General features: G+C 41.4%; 1 protein-coding gene across 19 annotated transcripts in view; it reads right to left on the reverse strand.

Moving 5' to 3' along the window:
- Tenm3 (teneurin transmembrane protein 3) overlaps positions 1–19,539 on the reverse strand; it is a 2,741,632-nt gene that overhangs the window by 174,283 nt on the left and 2,547,810 nt on the right. For all 19 annotated transcript variants that reach the window (XM_060381770.1, XM_060381769.1, XM_060381766.1 and 16 more), the window contains one exon: positions 10,951–11,188. In XM_060381770.1, the coding sequence (XP_060237753.1) occupies positions 10,951–11,188 (238 nt within the window). The remainder of the gene's footprint in view (positions 1–10,950; positions 11,189–19,539) is intronic.

Genomic DNA, 19,539 nt, shown 5'->3' on the forward strand with positions numbered 1-19,539 from the left:
CTGCACCCCCAGCGATTTTGGCAGAAAGAGCACAAGTTCAAAGCTTAGGGGTATACAGTGAGTTCAAAAGCAGCATGGGCAGTTTGGTGGGTCCCTATCCCAAAATAAGAAGAAAAGAGGTACTTAGGATGCAGCTAACTGGGGAAGTATGTGACAGTCCAGACCTTGGGTTTCATACCCTGCACCAAACTAAAACAATCTATTCCCCCCCCCCCAAAAAAAAACAACAAACCTTTTAACTCAGAGAGAATAATGTAAGTGCTTTAATTCGGGGACAGTCTTACTAGCCCATGATTCTTTCGCCAAGATCGTGTATTGATATATTAATATAATAATTTCCAAATTGCTCAGGAATTTCTGTAAACCCAGTAGGTTTCTAAATAAGGTAAAACAAAATAATCTGTAAGATTAATTCCAATTCTAATCTTTCTTTCTGGAACGTAAGTCATCTTCTCAAAAGCAGTAGAGGGGCTGGGGAAATGGCCCAGTCAACAACATGCCTGTTGTGATGGGGACTTGAGTTTGATCGCCAGCATCCACATACAAAGACAGGTGTGGCAGCGTGTGGAGGAGGAGACGGGAGGATTCCGGGGTTCACTGGCCAGTTACTTTGGCCAAGTCAGTGGGCTCCAGGTTCATTGGGAGGCCCCATCTTTTTCTTATATCATAAGACAGTGACAGGAAGACATTGACCTCTGACCTTCACATGTATGGGAACACACATGTGCATGTGTATCTGTACCTACTCATGTAGACACAACACACACATACAAAGCAGTCACGGCTTCTCTAGGTCTTCCAAAACAAGACATTTTTTTCCACAGTGGTTTAGTGAAAAAACAAAACAAAACAAACAAACAAAAAAAACCCCACAACTTAATAACAACAATGGTGATGATATAATAATAGTAGTAATAATACTGCAACATGAATAAATGCAAAATTCAGGCTTTATTTCTACTATGGCAACATATCTCAAATAATGTATTCCCCGTATTGTTGCCTTTCTGTTAAATAATAAAAGAAAAGAAAAGAAAAAAACGCTTGAAAATGTCACCTAAGAAGTCCCCCCAGTTCAGCTGAGAACTTAATGGCTTCTATCGAATTGTTCAAAAGTTTGCCAGCACGATCTTTTTTGGTAGTGGTCAGGACTTCATTGGTCCTTTATTTCCTTGGCAGTGGCCAGTTGTCTTTAAAAATGTTAAATCAGTTGTTTTAAATACATGGGAGAAGAGAGGATTTAAGGAATTTAAAGACATCCGAGTGTCATGAACATTGCATGTGACATTTCAATGACACTTTATACAGTTTTTGTGAAGCATGATCAATCTTATTTGATGAAAAATGGGGGGGGGATAAAAATACTTGAGTACCAAGGTCAAGGTTACGTAGTTGATTGGATGCCGAGATGTTAATCCAGACCTGTCTCCTAGCCAAAGCTTCGCCCCACACACCGTGATCGGAAAGGGGCTATAATACCTTACTCAGGATGTAGCTGCACCAGGATATTTTTTGGGTAATAAAAACATTTTAAGTGGTTCTGATGTGAGGTGAGATGACACAAAATCATAAAGAGGGTCACAACAGAATCAGGAGGGTTATCAAATGGAATTTATTAAGCTTAGTTGATTAATTGCATGGCCAAGAAGAAAGGCTTCTCAGAGTGGCTTAACAGAAAGCAGGCTTTGCCTCAGGCAGAGGGTAAGATTCAGAGAGGCGTAGGCAGGCCACAGAAGTGCAGGAGGAACTTGCAGGCATGCGTAGCAGGATAGTTACTGACTGGTAAAGAAATCGGGGGATGAGATTCTGGGACAAACACAGTGGTAAAATTGAGGGAACGTTAACTCTAGGAAAAGATTTCGTAAAATAATCATCCTGCAGCAGCAGTAAGGAAAGACAAACTCGCAAGATACCTAAATGTGCACACACATGTAACAACCTTCGCGCCAGGGAGATAGAGATGTAACTGCGTAGACAATGTTAGGAAGGAGGATGGTTGAATAAAAGGAAACCTCACAAGGCTCCTACTACAGAAGAAGTGTTTGATGAAGAGGTCATAGTGAGAAGAGGACCACGGGTAAGTCCCAGTCATCAGCCATGATCAAGGCAACGGCTTCCACGACCTTTGACTTTGGCCATGTTCACAGAAGTGACTAGAAATGCATTAGTTCGTAAGAACTTGTTTCCCTAGGTATTATGAAAATTGGTTATCACATATGAATATTTTGTTTATCCAGGATCATACGTTATCTGAATATACAGTATTACAATTTACGGGAATTAATTAAAAATTAATTAAGCCTATAATAAATGGCTAATGTGTATATCTTAGTATCTTAATTTGTCGCTAAAAAAAAAAAAAAAACCCTGGTACACTACAATTCATAAAAATAAAACTACCACTTGGCTGTACAGTAGCTTCATCAGGCAAAACCGTATCAAAAGCCTCTGATATCTCAAATAAAATCTTACAGCTGAGTTCTAACTTCTAAACAACGGGTACACAATTGGTGTGTGGCACATCAAAGCTTCTACTGTTTCACTCCCAACATTTACTATTTTAGTTCATTAAGTGTTTCACACATATGAATACTTGTCTTCCACTACTACTGGAAGATTATTTTCCTAAAAAAAAAAAAAAAATTAAGACACTTGGAGTTCCTGCCTAAAACAAACCCACATATATCTTGTGAATTGAGAAAAGCCAAGAGATTTTTATTCTGCTAAAATTAATCATGGTTTAATTTTATGCTTGGCCTACCTCACACATACAGTGAGACATTAATATCCCAGGTGAGAAAAACACATTTTCTTAACTTTGGGCAAACAAAAGAGATACTTTGTTACATATTACTTTTGCTCAATTGTTAAACAATTAGATGTCCTTCTCTACTGCCCATGCGACTGTCATTTGGTTATTACTTAAAAAACAAGCAAAGCAAATCATGCACCAGGAGCTTGTTTTACATTATACCCTGAATGCAACATTATTTTGAGTATATATTAGTAATGAATTGAAAACTGCCCTCAGCTTTAAATAAACTGAAGGTGATTACAAAGTTAGAATCTTGAGCGAGGTCTGGTGCCGTCCTGTGGTTCTAGCTACGTGGGAGGCTGAGTCAGAAAGAACCTTCGAGCCTTGGGCTTCTTGGTCGAGCCGAGTAACACAGCGAAATCCTCTTTCAAGCAAAAACCACAAGCAAACAATAAAAATGAAAATATAGCCTAGGAGTGGAGGGAACAGAGACCATGAAGATGGGCTGGCAGGGGTGGGGGCCGGACGGGAAGAGTGAGCCAAAATGAAGAATGTATGAAAAAAGCCCTTTGGAGACCTGGCAGTTTGTAGGCCGACTGAAAAAATTGAGCTTTTAAAGGAGTTTGAAGGGAGAGAACCTGCGTGGCTGGGTAGTGATACTAATGGAAGCCACGGGTTATTAAGCAAAAAAAAAAAAAATCCCATGCCAGCTTGACACACTTATGAGCTGATGGTCAGGGAGGCCTCAGAGAATCCATTTTCGATGCAGTCTGTCACCAGTCCTCTTGGCTGCCCCAAAGAACCAGACGACAAGACTTTACTGCTGAACACACCACACACCTGGAGTGCAGAAGACTGAGAAATTAAGTGAGAACTGAGTTGGAAGCTTCCTCCTTGTTCCATAGCATTCATCCAGTGGAGAGCACTATTCAAGCTGCTGGGCGGTCCAAGTCATCTGTGAACCGTATGAACTACTAAAGAGCTAACCAACGTGTGTACAACGGAGCAATAGTGGTATGACTGTCATGTGGGTAACCAAATGCTCCACATGATAGAAAGGGATTTATACCCACTACTGTAAATAAAGTAAAAACAAAAAAATCTAGCTTAGCTAACTTGATAGTATACAAACTCTTTAAATATGTTTATACTTGTAGACAAATACTTTTTTTCCCATCCTTGATCAGAGACCCTTCTCTTTGCAATGAATGGTGGTGAATGCAGAAACTCATTGCTGGCTTTTCGCAGTTACTGAGAATAGGAGATAGCTGAGCGCGTAGTCTTAAAAAGGCCATTCTACTATTACCAACCTAGGCTCAGGAAAAACTGTAAAAAAGGTGACAGAAAAAAAAATATCTAAGCACCAAAAGACAGTTAAGGGCTGTGAGATGCTGTCCCTTGCCCATGACACAGCCTATCAGCTCACAGTAGCTGTGGATGTCTGAGTTGAGTCTGCATGGAACTCTGTGTGTCAGGAGTCAGTCATGGATAGGAGAGAAACTCATTGGTCCCTACCCTTTCCTGCTGAACTACTGGATACTGATGAATCCTGGGAAAGGGGAAGTCATTGTCTTCAGTTTTGTACTCAACAGTGAGAGTTCCAAATCCATGGCCACTCAGATGGCTCTGGTTAATCATAGTGGTTCACCAAGGCAAGCCAAGGCAAGCCAAGCCAAGCCAAGCCAAACCAAACAACATAAACATGAGAATGAAGCTTGTAGAAAATGAGTTATGTGTGTGTGTGTGTGTGTGTGTGTGTGTGTGTGTGTGTGTGTTTGAGATAGAAAAAGAGAGAGACAGACAGACAGAGATGGGATGAGAGGGAAATAAAAGAGGGTGGGGAAGGAGTACTCAAAATGTATCATGTTGATGTATGAACAAATTTAATTAATTTAACAGTTGGACTAGGATTAAAAGCTGGGTCTATCTGAATCCAGGCATTCATTAGTGCTCATAATGCTGAACTGTGTTTTGTATTACTCCTGCATCTACTGGCTTTCAATACTGACTCACACAAACGACCTTCATTTACAGCTATTGTTAGTGTACAGTCGATTTTCTCATTTTAATTACTGGCATGATGCCTGCTATACAACCAAGTTAAATCTATAACATTATAATTGGTTAGTAATAATGTTACATTAACCAAATCATGACTGTGCTTCCACTAATCTTTGTAACCACCTGTGAATTTTTGGCTTAGAGTTACTTAGAATGGATGCTTTACCTCAGTGTGAGAAATAGTTTAGGAGATTCCAATTATTATACTAGAGACACATAGACTCATCCTTTGAGTATATTCAGAACCAGATTTTTGGGTTTGCTTTATGTTTTTATGGATTTAAATTTGCCCTCAATATAATATTTTCACTGAAATGATTCAATTTTAATTTCTGTAATAAAGTTTCATCCCCTTTGCTTAGCATTTCCCCCCCTTTGCTTAGTGCTGGGTTACATTCCAGGGCTTTGCACATACTGGGTGGGGGCACTGCCAGTGACCTATACTCCCAGTCCAAAGCACTGTCTTCACCAGGCGTTTTCTTGATAGTGTGAGGAAAAAGACAAATAAGCAAAAATAAGGACAAAGACTTAAATATCGCTTTGGGAGCCAGCATATTTTGAATCCAACAGGATCTTTTGTATGAATGAATAAACAAACGATTAATGCTTAAATATTTGCTGCAAATCAAATAGAAACTAGAGAAGCTCAATCTCTTCGTTTCATCTGTGTTCAGTTAAAGGCCACCTTTGCATTCACTCTTTCACACTCATCAGGCTGGGACCAATGCATAGCAGGCTTACTCACAATCAACTTCATTCTTCAGAATGCACTTCTGCATGCTGGGGACAGTAGAGGTTTTTGTTGTAGAAGTGTCCCTGTCTGTCTGGAGGAAGCGCATGGCCAACACAGAACTAGGCCACCAAATAGGTCTGCGTCCCGTCCCCTCCTTTCACCAGAGAAAAAGGAGTTGAAGTGGCAACCTGAAATAGGCCTCAAGTATCACCCAGCAAGTTCTTCTGTATTGTACTGCTCTCTCTTCCCTTCCTCACTCCTCTTTTCTCACAACTGACCAAACACATCACACCTCTTCATCACTCCTTTAAGAAATACTCTACAGGGGGCTGGAGAAATAGCTCAGTGGTTAAGAGCACTGTCTGCTTGTCCAGAGGTCCTGAATTCAATTCCCAGCAACCACATCTTGGCTCACAACCATCTACACCCTCTACTGCCTTCTTAGAGCACTAATATGCATAAAATAAATAAATAAATAAAATCTTTAAAAAAAAATGAAATACTCTATGTTATTGTAAAAAACAATAAAGTATCGCTTAGGGGATCCAACCAACTTTTGTTAATTACTTCATGATTTTTTAAAAGCGCTTACTTTAAAGAAAATGATAGCAAAGCCTTTTGTGGTTAAGGATTTCTTGGGAAACCAGTGACTGGCCCAAACTGAGATGCCAACCCCTGACACTGTTAATGACACTCTGCTATGCTTGCAGACAGGAGCCTAGCATAGTTGCCTTCTAAAAGGCTTCGTCCAGCAGCTGATGGAAACAGATGCGGGGTCCCATAGCCAAATAATGGGCCGACCTCAGGGAGCCCCGGAGAAGAGTGGGAGGAAAGATAGAGGAAACGGAAGGGGTCAAGAGCACCACAAGAAGACCTACAGAGTCAACCAACCTGGGCCCATGGGAGCTCCCAGAGACAGAACCACCAACCAAAGAGCATGTAAATATACACGCCCTATACATATGCTGCAGATGTGCAGCTCGGTCATCATGTGGGTCCCCTAACAAAGGGAGGAGAGGCAAGCCTTTGCATCCGCTTCCTCTAGCTGGGCGGCGTTGTCTGTAGGTGGATGCATTTAGTCCTGCTGCGACTTGAGCGTCCACTGGTACTGTTAGTATACCTTAGGGGCCTCCCCTTCTCTGAGAAGAATGAGTGGGAGGAGTGGGGGGAGGGGCGTGAGGGTGGGACTGGGAGGAGAGGAGGGACGGGGCTGCGATCAGGCTGTAAAGTGATTAAATAATAAAATTATATATATATATATATTTCTTATATACATATTTCTTAGCCTAGGACCAGGTCTGATTTTAAAATGTGGTTAGTAACTGTTTTCTCTCTTTTCTAGAGTGTGGCACTCTCTTTCCCCACAGGACTCCCTGGTGTCCCCCAAGCTACCTTTAACAAAGGCAAGGCCTCGGCTAGTCAACTGAAGTTAATGGCTACCTGCCCAGGCATGTTTTACTTGCAACTATGGCTGTAACTGCTCACTGCCTGGCTAACGGCAAGCATTTCCTCATTACTCAGAAGGTGGATGTCCAGCTTTTCAGGAGGAAACTCTTCTCTCGGTACTGTAAGGTCGCAATGCGTGAGAGACTGCCCGCAGTTTCTCATAGGCAAGGTTGAGTCAAGCCTGGTGTTTGTATGATTGTCTCGCTTTTCCTTAGGACCACTTGAAACTACCCGAAGAATGAGGAAAAAGGATACCGCAGTGAGTAAACAATGCTTCCACCTAAGAATTCTGTTGTTTAAAATGCAGAGCAATTGATCTTACATAAAAGAAGCCCAGGGCTTTCAATAGTCAAATTAAAAATGCACTAATAAAGAGGCCATTTAATATGCAATTTCATGAATTAATAATTAGCTGAGCAGTACTGAACTGCTAGATAAAAAGCTACGGGAACATAACTAATGAACTATCAATGCCAAAATAGACGTTATAATAAAGCGAGACTTTAATAAATCATTTATTAAATGGCTACAAATGAACTATTTTGTTAATATCTAACAGGTAACTACTGTCTACTTAATTCATAGATAGAAACTAGGGTCTTGAAGACAATTAACTTTACGGTCACTGAGGGTCAAGGCTTGTCAATGAGTCACCACTCTGTACCTTTTAGCGCTGTTGCTTGTTTAGGCTAAGCTTTTCCATGTATTCTTAGAGCAGCTACTGTTCCACACGGGAACAGATGAAGTTTAACATAAACGGCAATAGGCTAGCTGTAGGCTACCAACATCCTAAAAGTCAACGCTCCCAAGTGCAAGATCTCGAGGAGGAGGAGCAACGGCGAAGGAAACTGCTTGGTACTGAGGGTAGGGGCCGACTGATGGCTGCAGACGAAGGTCATTTTGAACTTCCAGAGCTCATTCGGATCCCCACGTAAACCTTGCATATCTGAATCTCACTGGAGATTGCAAAAGGAGCAAAGGTAGTCACTGTGCGGAAAAGTAGAGTGTGTGATAGTATTGATCGTCTCCAGAAAGAAAATGCGTGTTTTTGTGGAAGCCAGAGGTTGCCCAGTGGGAGAAAACAAAACAAAACAAAACAAAAAAAAAAAAAGCCTTCTAATAAATCAAAATTAAAGCTTCATTGAACTACATAGGACGGGGCAGGATGTCCTTTATTCTTTCAGTGCTAATTCACATAAGCTGTGCGTTTACAAATTCCTGCGATTTCATGGATGGTTCCAGGTATATTTTACCAAACATTATCTATATCCGCAGAGAAGAAAAGGCGAAAAGGTAAGGGGAAGGAAAATCTATATCCATAACTTCCCATTAATGGCTTTTATCCTTTACAGCTTATAACTTTTAAACGATAGAAAAATGATTAACAAACAGGCGTGTGCACAAGCTAGAAGTGCCAGGGAGGGAAGGACATGCTAGACCTAGGAATGGATGAAGGCGTACGCAAGCCTGGATGACATTTTGAAAGTGAGCCTGAGAGTCATACTCAACAGGGAACCTTAACTAAAAAAGGAGAACGAAAAAGAATCAGTGACAAATAAGACTGCTTCTTCACCTGGAGAGTTCCAGCCAAGTGAGACTATTAAAGAAAGCAGAGCAGCGCTGCGCCGGTCGGTGCGCTGCGAGATTTTTCACATCGCAGCTGAGGGTTATTCACCGAGTGCCTGCGAGTTGAAATATCATTCCTTTTTATTAGCACCACCGGCGAGAGGTGAGCCTCGGTTAATGAGAAGAACAACAAAGCTACGCTCCAGGTTGGTTTTTGTTAACAGGATGCACAACTGTTAAATGCATCACTCTTCCTGCTTATCGGGGAGATGATCTGAGCTGCCCTGCCCCCAACACAGCCATTCACAGAACTCTGCCAGCCCACTGATGACTCACTAATGGTACCACTTTAGGGTGGAAGGGAAGTTTTCCAGCTGTTTCCCTCGGGAACGGCTTTACCCACGGAGAGGATGGATAGGATGGACTGTCTTCTAAGGAGCTACTTTGCTTCTGAAATTCCATCCACTCAAAATTACTACAAGAGGAATAAAAGGGGCCTATCTTATCTTCCTCAAATTTATTTTGAATCTCGTCACCATACCACGTGACTTCAAGGAATGTCGACTCTCTTGTTGACAGTTTGGGAGGCTTTTGTGTTATACAGTATCACTAAAATTAAACACGTTTCTGATGATTTAACTCGACATATTTCATAAATCTTTGTCAAGACAATTACTGTCAACTACAATGCAATTATCCGTATTCAATTTGATGACTCAACTGGAAAATTACTTTTTTCCTAATAAAATTTGCAAAATGACAACAGTGAATCAGTGTTGATCGGTCGCTCAGTGGGTACTAATTAATTAAGCCAGGTAAATTTAGGTCTGCGCTAATAACCTTGGGGAGGGAAGATCCATATACATGTTTTTGGAATTTTTTTGTTTGTTTTTGTTTTTTTGTCTTGGATGAAGAGAACTCTCCTGTTTGCCTACTTTTCTTTCTATTTCCTAATTTCTCCCAGAAGAGAAATACAAGATAAACAATAAAACTCAGCTACTCTTGGTTGGCACTACAGATAAAAAGCAAGAGTTCTTTGTAACCTTGTTCAGGTCAACAGTAAAAGAAAAGACAGAATGATTTTTATTGTTTATAACTAACAGGGAGACCCTCCCTACTAGCTCATCCTCAGGGCAGGGTTGGTATAGATCACACAGCTGACGGCAAGAAACGATGGTTTATTCATCATGAGAGGCCCTCCTCACCTAGCAGCTCATTTAAACACTGACATAAGCCACGGGCTCTGCATCTGGCATGGGGGGGGCAGGGCACGCTGTCCCCCGGAGGGGGACAGAGTCCACTATTGTTGAGCTTTCCGATGGTGATAATTTATTTCCTCTGAGTCTGATAAAAAGTTACCGAATCACAAAAATAAATGGCAGGCACGGTGGCGGACGCCCACCGCCAAAGTTGCCCAGAAAAGCCTCACAAGGAGCCCAAGACGTTGTCCACACAACACACAGCAGGAAGGAGCCAGTGACTGCCCCAGCGTTGCCGGAAGGAAGGGGGGGGGTTCTACGAAACAGGGGATGTTCAATAACAGAATGCATTGGCTTGGGATAGTTTTCACCAAGTTATATTTTCACGTGAATGGTCAAGGATAAGGGATACTGTTCCCTATAAGGAAGAATTTCCTAACAGAACTAAAGAACGAGTAGGTGGCGTCTTCACCCAGAAGCTTGTCTGTGGTGGGCTCTCTTTTTCAGGGAAAGGGCGCTGCCTCTAGGGGTCCCACAGCCCTCCGTTTTGAGTGTCTTTGCAAATAATGCTGGAATGAGGTTTAAAGAGCGGCTGCTTATACTTAAGAGAGGGAGGGAGGGGGCCTCAAATTGCAAGAAACTAAAAGTCTTTTGAACACAAGGCCATCGGACTTACTCTTAGGTGTTGTACTTTGGGGTCCACCATAAGCTTAGAAAACGTGGACAGCGCACAGGCCGAGGGAGTCTAGAACCAATCCGCTGTCCCCCATGATCACCGAGTAAAGCTGCAAGGGACCAAGAGCTGCTGTTTATAACTCCCTCTATTTCCCACCTGCCGATTCGTGTAGATGTGGAAGAAAAAAAAATAACAGTTGGGAATAGTTTTGCTGAGGTGACAGGGTCTCACCCCTTATAAGGAACAAAAATGTGTGAAAAGATGAAAAAAGTTCACTGATTCAGCAGCAAAAAAATTTCCAACAATCTGGATCTGATCTTAAAAAAGGCGAGGCACGGGGGATACAGTTAGGATACATTTCTCTTGGTGAGAAAAGTGTTGGACCAGTTTATTTTCGGACCCTAGCGGCTTCGAAATGCGCCTTGCTGACAGTCCTAGTGAGTGGCATACGCCCTGCCTGAGCAGAGTGATCTTAGCGACCGAGTGATAGGAAGACATCAGGCAGAGGTGTTACCTGCTTTCCAGTGGTACATTACTGCCAAGGACCCAGCTGTCCTGCAGCTGGACGGACTCGGGTGTGGTTTGCAGCTCGGCGGGCAAAGCAGCCGGCGGGGCCGGACTCTGGTTCCTTCTATTGGTCAGGGAGTTTCTATTGAGAGAAGTGATAGACGGGTGGTGCTGGGCAGGGTGCTGCTTGTGAGAAGGCGGCAAAGGCTGCAGGGTGGCTTGCCCTTGACTGTTGGCAGGTTGCTCTGTGGAAGAAGAGAAACAAAGGGAAACTCGTTACACACGTCCGTGTGTGTGTGTGTGTGTGTGTGTGTGTGTGTGTGTGTGTGAGCGCTCTTCACTGCGCTCTTCTTGCAGAGCCACTGTAGTTAAATCAGAAATAAAAACTGCACAGAAATCCACAACCTAACGCATTTGCATATTATTCTATTAAACCAGTGCTCAGTGACATTCTCAAAGACCAACTTTACCCTTGATACGCAAAGTTCTAATTAATATACAACAGATGGCAAAATTGCTTTTGGTTTTAATTTGTTTCAGATTTTTTTTTCATCTGGTTTTATTAACACCTACAGAAAACAACATCTGACAGCTCCCTTAATGTGCCTTTAGATTTCAGCTTTTTTTTTCTCTTTTTTAACAAACCAACCCTGAAATTAAATGGGTGATTTTAGAGGAACACAAAGGTTTTCGAAACGCATATAATCCCCGTAATTATTTAATGGAGTTTTTTTAAGCTTTATTTAACTGCAATAAATTATTGCAAGCTAGCTGCGAAACAGCGGTAGACTGCTCTAGTTTGGCGCATCTCAAACAAGGCGGCTCTGCGCTCTGATCCACTAATAGACGCTAAGCATCCTGTAGCAGAAGGTCACTCCGAGAAGCAGATGTTGTTTCATGGATACTTAACAGCCTGAATCACATCTGATTACAACGTCAGAAGACTCATATACTTAATGACCGTTACGTCCATTAGAACACACACAGAACAGATTTTCCAATTTCATAGCATGCAGTATAACCACATTTTTTGGAGGGGTGGGGAATTGAGTCATAGGTGGCCAGGGCGATTCTTGCCATTTGATCGGTGGCATAGTTTGCTCCAAACCAGAATATTATGAGGATCAGCGATTTCAAAATACCAACACAGTACTGTATTGTAACTCTGGGAGAATTCTCCAGGGCTAGTAAATCATCAGTTAAAAATCCCAAGTCACTCTGACATCTGAGATCTACTTTGCATGACTTAGCTTTGGACAAATATATTACTGAATTGACAAATACAGGATTTTACCAGAGAGGTGACTCCTTCCTTTAATGTCAACCTCATTATCTTCCCCCACACATAAGATGCCTAGTTTTTTATTAAATATAGTTCAAATTGCAACATGATTTTAAAGTGTCTTATTAAACCATGCTATTAATATAAATGCCTGTATTAAAAGAGAATGGGAAACATAGCCACTATCTTTCATAGACTGCATGAAATCCAGTAGTCATTATTAAGGTAAATAACACAGTCAAATACTGCAATTCTGGTTGCATAAAATGAATACACGATATATAAAAGGGTGACTAGACTATCAGGCCTCTTTACCAGATAGGCAATAAAAATAAGCTCCTCCCACAGCATATAGCACCAGGGAATCTTATGTGTTTCTAACGGTGTCTGATAGTCCCTATCATGTGACTTAATAAGCAACAACTTCTCACTCCGGAAATGAAAAGCCTAGATAATACTTAAGTGCATGAATACAGAGTGAATTCTTCGTACAACCTCCATTCCTGAAGTTTCCCACACTAGAAACCTCCAATATGCTCCCTCACTTAGTGCCTTGGTGATCAGGACAAATGAAGGTCTAAGTCTCGCTTAAAAGGAAATACGCTTTTGAGGGATTATCAGGGCAAAAATGGAACAGAGTTGAAACTTGTTCGCAACACAAAGCTTTAACAGTTTAAACCCCATGGAAGATTCATTATTCAGGTCTCATGTAATTAATTAGAGCTGTCTTCCTCAGCTCTGGTGCGCACGCTGAGAGTCCCCACAGAAAGCTGTGAGGGACGCTTAGAAAGCTGCTCCTGGTATGCCATGGCACGCGGCAGCTGGGAGGGCATCGAGCGAAAACAGAGAAGGAGAGGCAGAAGAAGCTCCAAGGAAAGGGTGATGAGATTCTGCTTAGAAAAAAAGACAGCATCTTCAACGAACGGTACTGGGCTAACTGGATGTCTACATGCAGAAAAATGCAAATGGATTCATACTTATCACCTTGCACAAAACTAAACTCCAAGTGGATCAAAGACCTCAACATAAAACCAGACCCACTAAATTGGTTGAAAGAAAAAGTGGGGAAGAGCCTAGAACTCATTGGCACAGGAGACAACTTTTTGAAAAGAACACCAACAGCACAGGCTCTAAGAGCAACAATCAATAAATGGGACCTCATGAAACTGAAAAACTTCTGTAAAGCAAAGGACACTGTCGTCAGAACAAAACAACAGCCTACAGAATGAGAAAGGATCTTCACCAACCCTATATCTGACAGAGGGCTAATATCCAGAATATATAAAGAACTCAAGAAGTTAAAAAGCAACAAATCAAGTAATCCAATTAAAAAATGGGGTACAAAGCTAAATAGAGAATTCTCTGTAGAGGAATATCAAATGACAGAGAAACACTTAAAGAAATGCTCAATGTCCTTAGTCATCAGGGAGATGCAAATCAAAACAACCCTGAGATTTCACCTTACACCCATCAGAATGGCTAAGATCAAAAACTCAAGTGACAACACATGCTGGAGAGGATGTGGAGAAAGGGGAACCCCCCTCCACTGCTGGTGGGAATGTAAACTTATACAACCACATTGGCAATGAATCTGGTGCTTTCTCAGACAATTAGGAATAGCGCTTCCTCAAGATGCAGCTACACAACTCCTAGGCATATATCCAAAATATGCTCAAGTACATAACAAGGACATTTGCTCAACCATGTTCATTGCAGCTTCATTTGTAATAGCCAGAACTGGAAACAACCTAGATGTCCCTCAACTGAGAAATGGATACAGAAATTGTGGTACATTTACACAATGGAATACTACTTAACAATTAAAAACAAGGCAATCATGAAATTTGCAGGCAAATGGTGGGATCTAGAAAAGATCATCCTGAGTGAGGTATCCCAGAAACAGAAAGACGCATGGTATATACTCATTTATAAGTGGATACTAGACCTATAAGATAAGATAAACATACTAAAATCTGTACATCTAAAGAAGCTAAGCAAGAAGGAGGACCCTGGGTAAGATGATCAATCCTCACTCAGAAAGACATATGGATTGCGCATTGGAAGAAGGAGAAAACAGGAAACAGGACAGAAGCCTACCACAGAGGGCATCTGAAAGACTCAGCCCAGCAGTGTATAAAAGCAAATGCTGAGACTCATAGCCAAACTTTGGGCAGAGTGCAGGAAATCTTATGAAAGAAGGGAGAGATAGTAAGACCTGGAGAGGACAGGAGCTCCACAAGGAGAGCAACAGAACCCCTGGGCACAGGAGTCTTTTATGAAACTGATACTCTAACCAAGGACTGTTCATGGATATAATATACAACTTCTGCTCAGATGTAGCCCATGGCAGTTCAGTTCAGTCTCCAAGTGGGTTCCCTAGTAATGGGAACAGGGACTGTCTCTGACATGAACTCAGTGGCTGGCTCTTTGATTCCCCCCCCCCCAAGGGGGGAGCATCCTTACCAGGCCACAGAGGAGGACAATGCAGCCAGTCCTGATGAGACCTGATAAACTAGGGTCAGATTGAAGAGGAGGGGGACCTCCCCTATCAGTGGACTTGGAGAGGAACATGGGAGGAGAAGAGGGAGAGTGGGTAGGATTGGGAGGGAATGAGAGAGGAGGGTACAGCTGGGATACAAAGTGAATAAACTGTAATTAATATAAAAAATAAAAGTTAAAAAAAGATTTTGCCTAGAAGGCAGGAGGGGCCAGACGACCGTGTTTTTGAGCTTGATATCATCCAAGAATGGTACGTGCTTTATACACATTTCCCAACAGGAGCTACTATACTGTCCAGGGGAAACAGAGGCATCTAAGAACTGGAATAAGAAAGTTAATCCTCTGTGAGGACCCACCATAGAGCCCTCTAATGTACGACCTCAGGACAACTCCAAGGACTCAATAAAATCTACTCAATTGCCCATTTACTCCTACATTTCTCCATTCATCCCACAAACTACGCTCTGTGTTACAGGGATATGCTGGGTTGGTGCCAAGTGAACTCACTGTATCAATGGTGAAATAAAACGTACAGATGTGAAGACTGCTATTAAACGCTAAATAAATTTAAGATCCCCGATAGGTATCTGAATATGTTAGTTCAGGGTTCTTCTTAAATCAAAACCTAACCACTATGGAGAACTCCCATTAAAGGTTTCAGAAGGTGATGCAACGAATTACCCTGGCTTTCAGCTGCTTGATTTATACACATTTACTGAAGACCTACCACGCATCATGCAAAACACCAATACTTCCTCTGGCCTATGCGTCTGTGTCAGAAATACCTTACTGCTGTTGGCACGGCTTTTCATTTGGCTATGCAGTCAAGAAGAGGTCTATGAGCCAAGCATGTCCAGATGTAGAAGGACCTGATCTCTACAAACTTGGATGGAAAAGCTGGAGGGTAATAGCGAGGTTTAAATTCTACAGCATATCATGGAGAGGAGCAACAGCCACGAGCTGAGAATTCACACCACTTCTCAAGAGTTGAGGAAATGGGACGTAGCTGGAGTGGATATTTATCTCCACCAATCGATGCAACATGGGCGAGGATCTAGATCCCAGCAAGATGGGATAAAACCAAACTCAGCTAGAAAACACGGCGAAATAAAAGAACAGAAGTAGAGTAGATAAAGATAACGATAGAGTGAGGGCTGCATGGCTCTCTATGCTTTCAAAGTGGCATAAAAATCTGGCTGTCAATATTCCAGCTATCAACACAAAGAATAAATATGACCAGTTTCATGACTTGGAATCGTTTTTAAAAAAACAAAATATTTGCCTAAAACAAACATAAGTATGGCTCAAACTGAGAACAGAGAGAATTCTTTTTTGAGTCTGTGAAGAATCACTGAATTTCATCCAGGGAAACATTTAAGTCCAAAGTTCAAATATGGACAGAAAGCAACGGAGAGCAGCATCTAGACTTGGAGGTTATTACGACGCCGCAGAAGCTAACTCAGGTGGGATCTTCATAAGAACAACGCAGGCCGCAACCTTAGCCTTTGGGTTTACAAAAAGGTTTTGGATACAAGGATTTGGGACAAACAGACCTCACACATCCCTGAGACACAGATCTGAGGGTGTCGCTGTAATTCTGAAAAGATCCAAATGGCTTCCAAGTGCCTCTCAAGCATCCAGAGGACCTCAGAGTGAATGTGGCATCTGGTCACAAAAGCCCAACACATGCGGCTTCAGAGATGGCCCAGCAGTTAAAAGTATATACTTTTCTCTCAGAGGACCTGTGTCCAGTTCCCAGCATCTATGTTAGACAGCTGACAGATGCCAAGAGGTCTGATGCCTCTAGCTTCATAAGTCCCTAAACTCACATGCAAACATTCCCTCCCCCCACACACATAATTTTAAAATAATATAAATAAATCATTAAGAACGAGAGAGAGAGAACCAACAGCCAGCCTCCCCTGGGGCTGGAGAGATGGCTCAGCAGTTCAGAACACTGATTGCTCTTCCAGAGGACACAAGTTTGTTTCCCAGCATCTCTATGATGGCTCAGAATCACACCTAACTCCAGTTCCACGGGATCTAATGCTCTCTCCTGGCCTTTATGGACACCAGGCATGTAGCTGGCACACAGACATAAATTCAGGCAAAAACAAAACAAAACAAAACAAAACAAGATAAAATTAAAATTAAAATGAAGGCTGGGAGCGGGGTGCACACCTATAATCCCAGCAGTTGAGGCAGAGGGGGGTGTATCTCAGTGAGTTTGAGGCAAACCTGGTCTACAAAAATGAGTCTAGAACAGGTAAGGCTACATGGAAAAACAGGGTCTCGAAAACTAACTAAACAACTAAATAAAATGAAAAACAAACAAACAAAATCAACAAGAACAACAAAAAAGGGAGGCCAGCATATATTTGGCTGACTTTCTCCCAGGCACCCTCTTCACACCTTTGCTCTGAATTACAGTTGCTTTAATCTGTTAAAATACTGTTCTTCATTTTTCTACATGCAAATCCCAATTGTTTCAACCTCTAAGAAAGGTAAGACAAGACTTTTCTTGGTGGAAATCACTTTTCTCTTCTCTAATTCTCCTTAAAATTAAAACAGGTAACTAAAAAAGTTACCTGTTCATTTTGTTTGTCCTATTGATTTTCAGTTTTGTGAGTTTCTTTTCTTTTTCTTTTTTCTTTTTTTTTTTTTAAGAAAGAGAGAGAGAGAAAGAATATAAAGAGAAAGAATATAAGGAGGTGGGGAGGAATTGTGGGAGGGGAAAACATGATCAAAATATATTGTATAAAGAACTAAATATAAGAATATTCATTGGAAAAATATTCATTAGATAGATAGATAGATAGATAGATAGATAGATAGATAGATAGATAGATGAACTACATCAGAAAGCATCAAACCAGTACAAAGCAGAGCTTACCCATATTGTGTTTAATTAAAAGGAAATTTGTAAAGAGGCCTAGCTTCCCAATTAATGCCAAGGCCCTTAGAAGCACACACTGCAATGCGAACTTCTTAGGATCTCATAGTATCTTCCCAAGGTGTTGTACTTCAAAGACTCTTTAAAAATGTTACCGATTTCATGGCATTTATGCAGCAATGGCACTGATGTGTCTGGCTCTGAGATGGCCACACATGCGCACACATTCAAAGCTTGAACTGTCTTCCTAGGGTCTGTGCCACAGCAACAAAAAGTGAGTGCAAACACCTTGTTTTTATAAATGAAGAAATGAGTTTGTTGTTAAATTTAAGTTAAACACAATGCATATTTTTAATTTAAATGTTTTTCATACAATATGTTATGAACATGTCACAGAGATGATCAAAGGGAGAGAACAAAGTCATTCATTTCAAATACTGTTTTTTGGGAACATGTTTTGCAACCTCATCAATTGTTTTGACATTTAAAGTCCACTACTTTAAAAAGATCTGCAAAAATGGGAGGCTTATATTTTATATGTTTTAATAAGCTACAAACATGAAATGATATATAAAAGATTATAGTAGTAAGTGGTCTGGTTTACCAAATACATGTTTTCCTTATATTTTAAAGCTTATTATAAGCATTTCCAAATAAATAAAAGTGTGTATGTGCACATGAAGTGTGGCACACACCTTTAATCTTGTACTCGGGGCAGAGGCAGGGGGATCTCTGTTGAGTTCAAGACCATCCTGGTCTATAGGAAAGCCTTGGCAGTTACGCAGAGAAGCTCTGTTTCAAAACAAAAACAAAACAAACCAAAAAACAAACCAAACTAAACTAAACCAAACCAAACCAAACCCCTACCTGGTGGCAGGCATTCTGTAAAACACCCCACCACTACCCTGGCTTACTCCTTTCTTCTTTCATTCTTTTCTCATGGTCGGACTGCTCTGATAGCTTCCATCAGAGCCCAACAACTGCTCGGTTTCCTTTATTAAGCCGAATGTGATTTATGGCGGATGCCACTTAAGCTCAGATTTTATTAAACATCGAGGCTAGACAGGAAAGACTCTGGCCACTTTGCTCCACCCTCAGTATCAAAGAATGTCTGATAACAGTGTCCGTTGAGGCCATCTGCTTCTATGTTAAATCTATTTGTGCGGGAGACTGGAATTGTGGGAGACAGCAAATAGGTGTGTTGACAGTTTGGGCTAAAAGCCACAGAAGTTAGTGGAGGTCGGGGTAGATCTGGTTATTTTCAGGTCCCCACAGATCCTGTCTTACTGAAGGTCTGTCTGTGGCAGAACCGGAACCTTTGGATGACTCTGCCTTGCCAACACTCTCCTGTCAGCAGTAAATGAGCTGAAATGTTCTGTCCCGACAAAAGACAATAAACTGGGCATTTTTTTTTCATGGAATATATTCTTCAATGTTACTTTATTGCTTTGAGTACCATTTAAGCACCTAAAAGACACAGTGCCTGATGTAACAGCTAGTGTTGAAGGAAGCTGTTCTAGAGGAGGGGGGAAGAAACAAGTCTTTTTGGGGAAGATGAAATGCCCCGAGGGAAAATCAAGTAAGAGATGAACCTTGTCAACCATGAATACTACAGTCAGAACAAGTAACATCACTCAGTCAAGTGTATCTGAGGAGAGGCTTTGCTTCAACAGGTTAAAAAAAAAAAACCCTCATAGAAATGTCATATGAATCAAATGTAAACCACACACTTGCCCTTTCTACCAAGAAGGACTTTGATCTTGAGTCATGAAGTTAAACTGACTAGCTTTTCCCCAGTCTAAATATTACCAAGGAGATAAAAAAAGAACAGCAAATGCCTAGACTATAATTGAGTTTATCCGCTTATCCGGGTAACTTTTTTAGACTGAGTCTTGCTCAGACTGGCCTCAGATTCATGGGTT

Source organism: Meriones unguiculatus, chromosome 4 (genome assembly GCF_030254825.1).
Source record: "Meriones unguiculatus strain TT.TT164.6M chromosome 4, Bangor_MerUng_6.1, whole genome shotgun sequence".
NCBI classification, from domain to species: Eukaryota; Metazoa; Chordata; class Mammalia; order Rodentia; family Muridae; genus Meriones; species Meriones unguiculatus.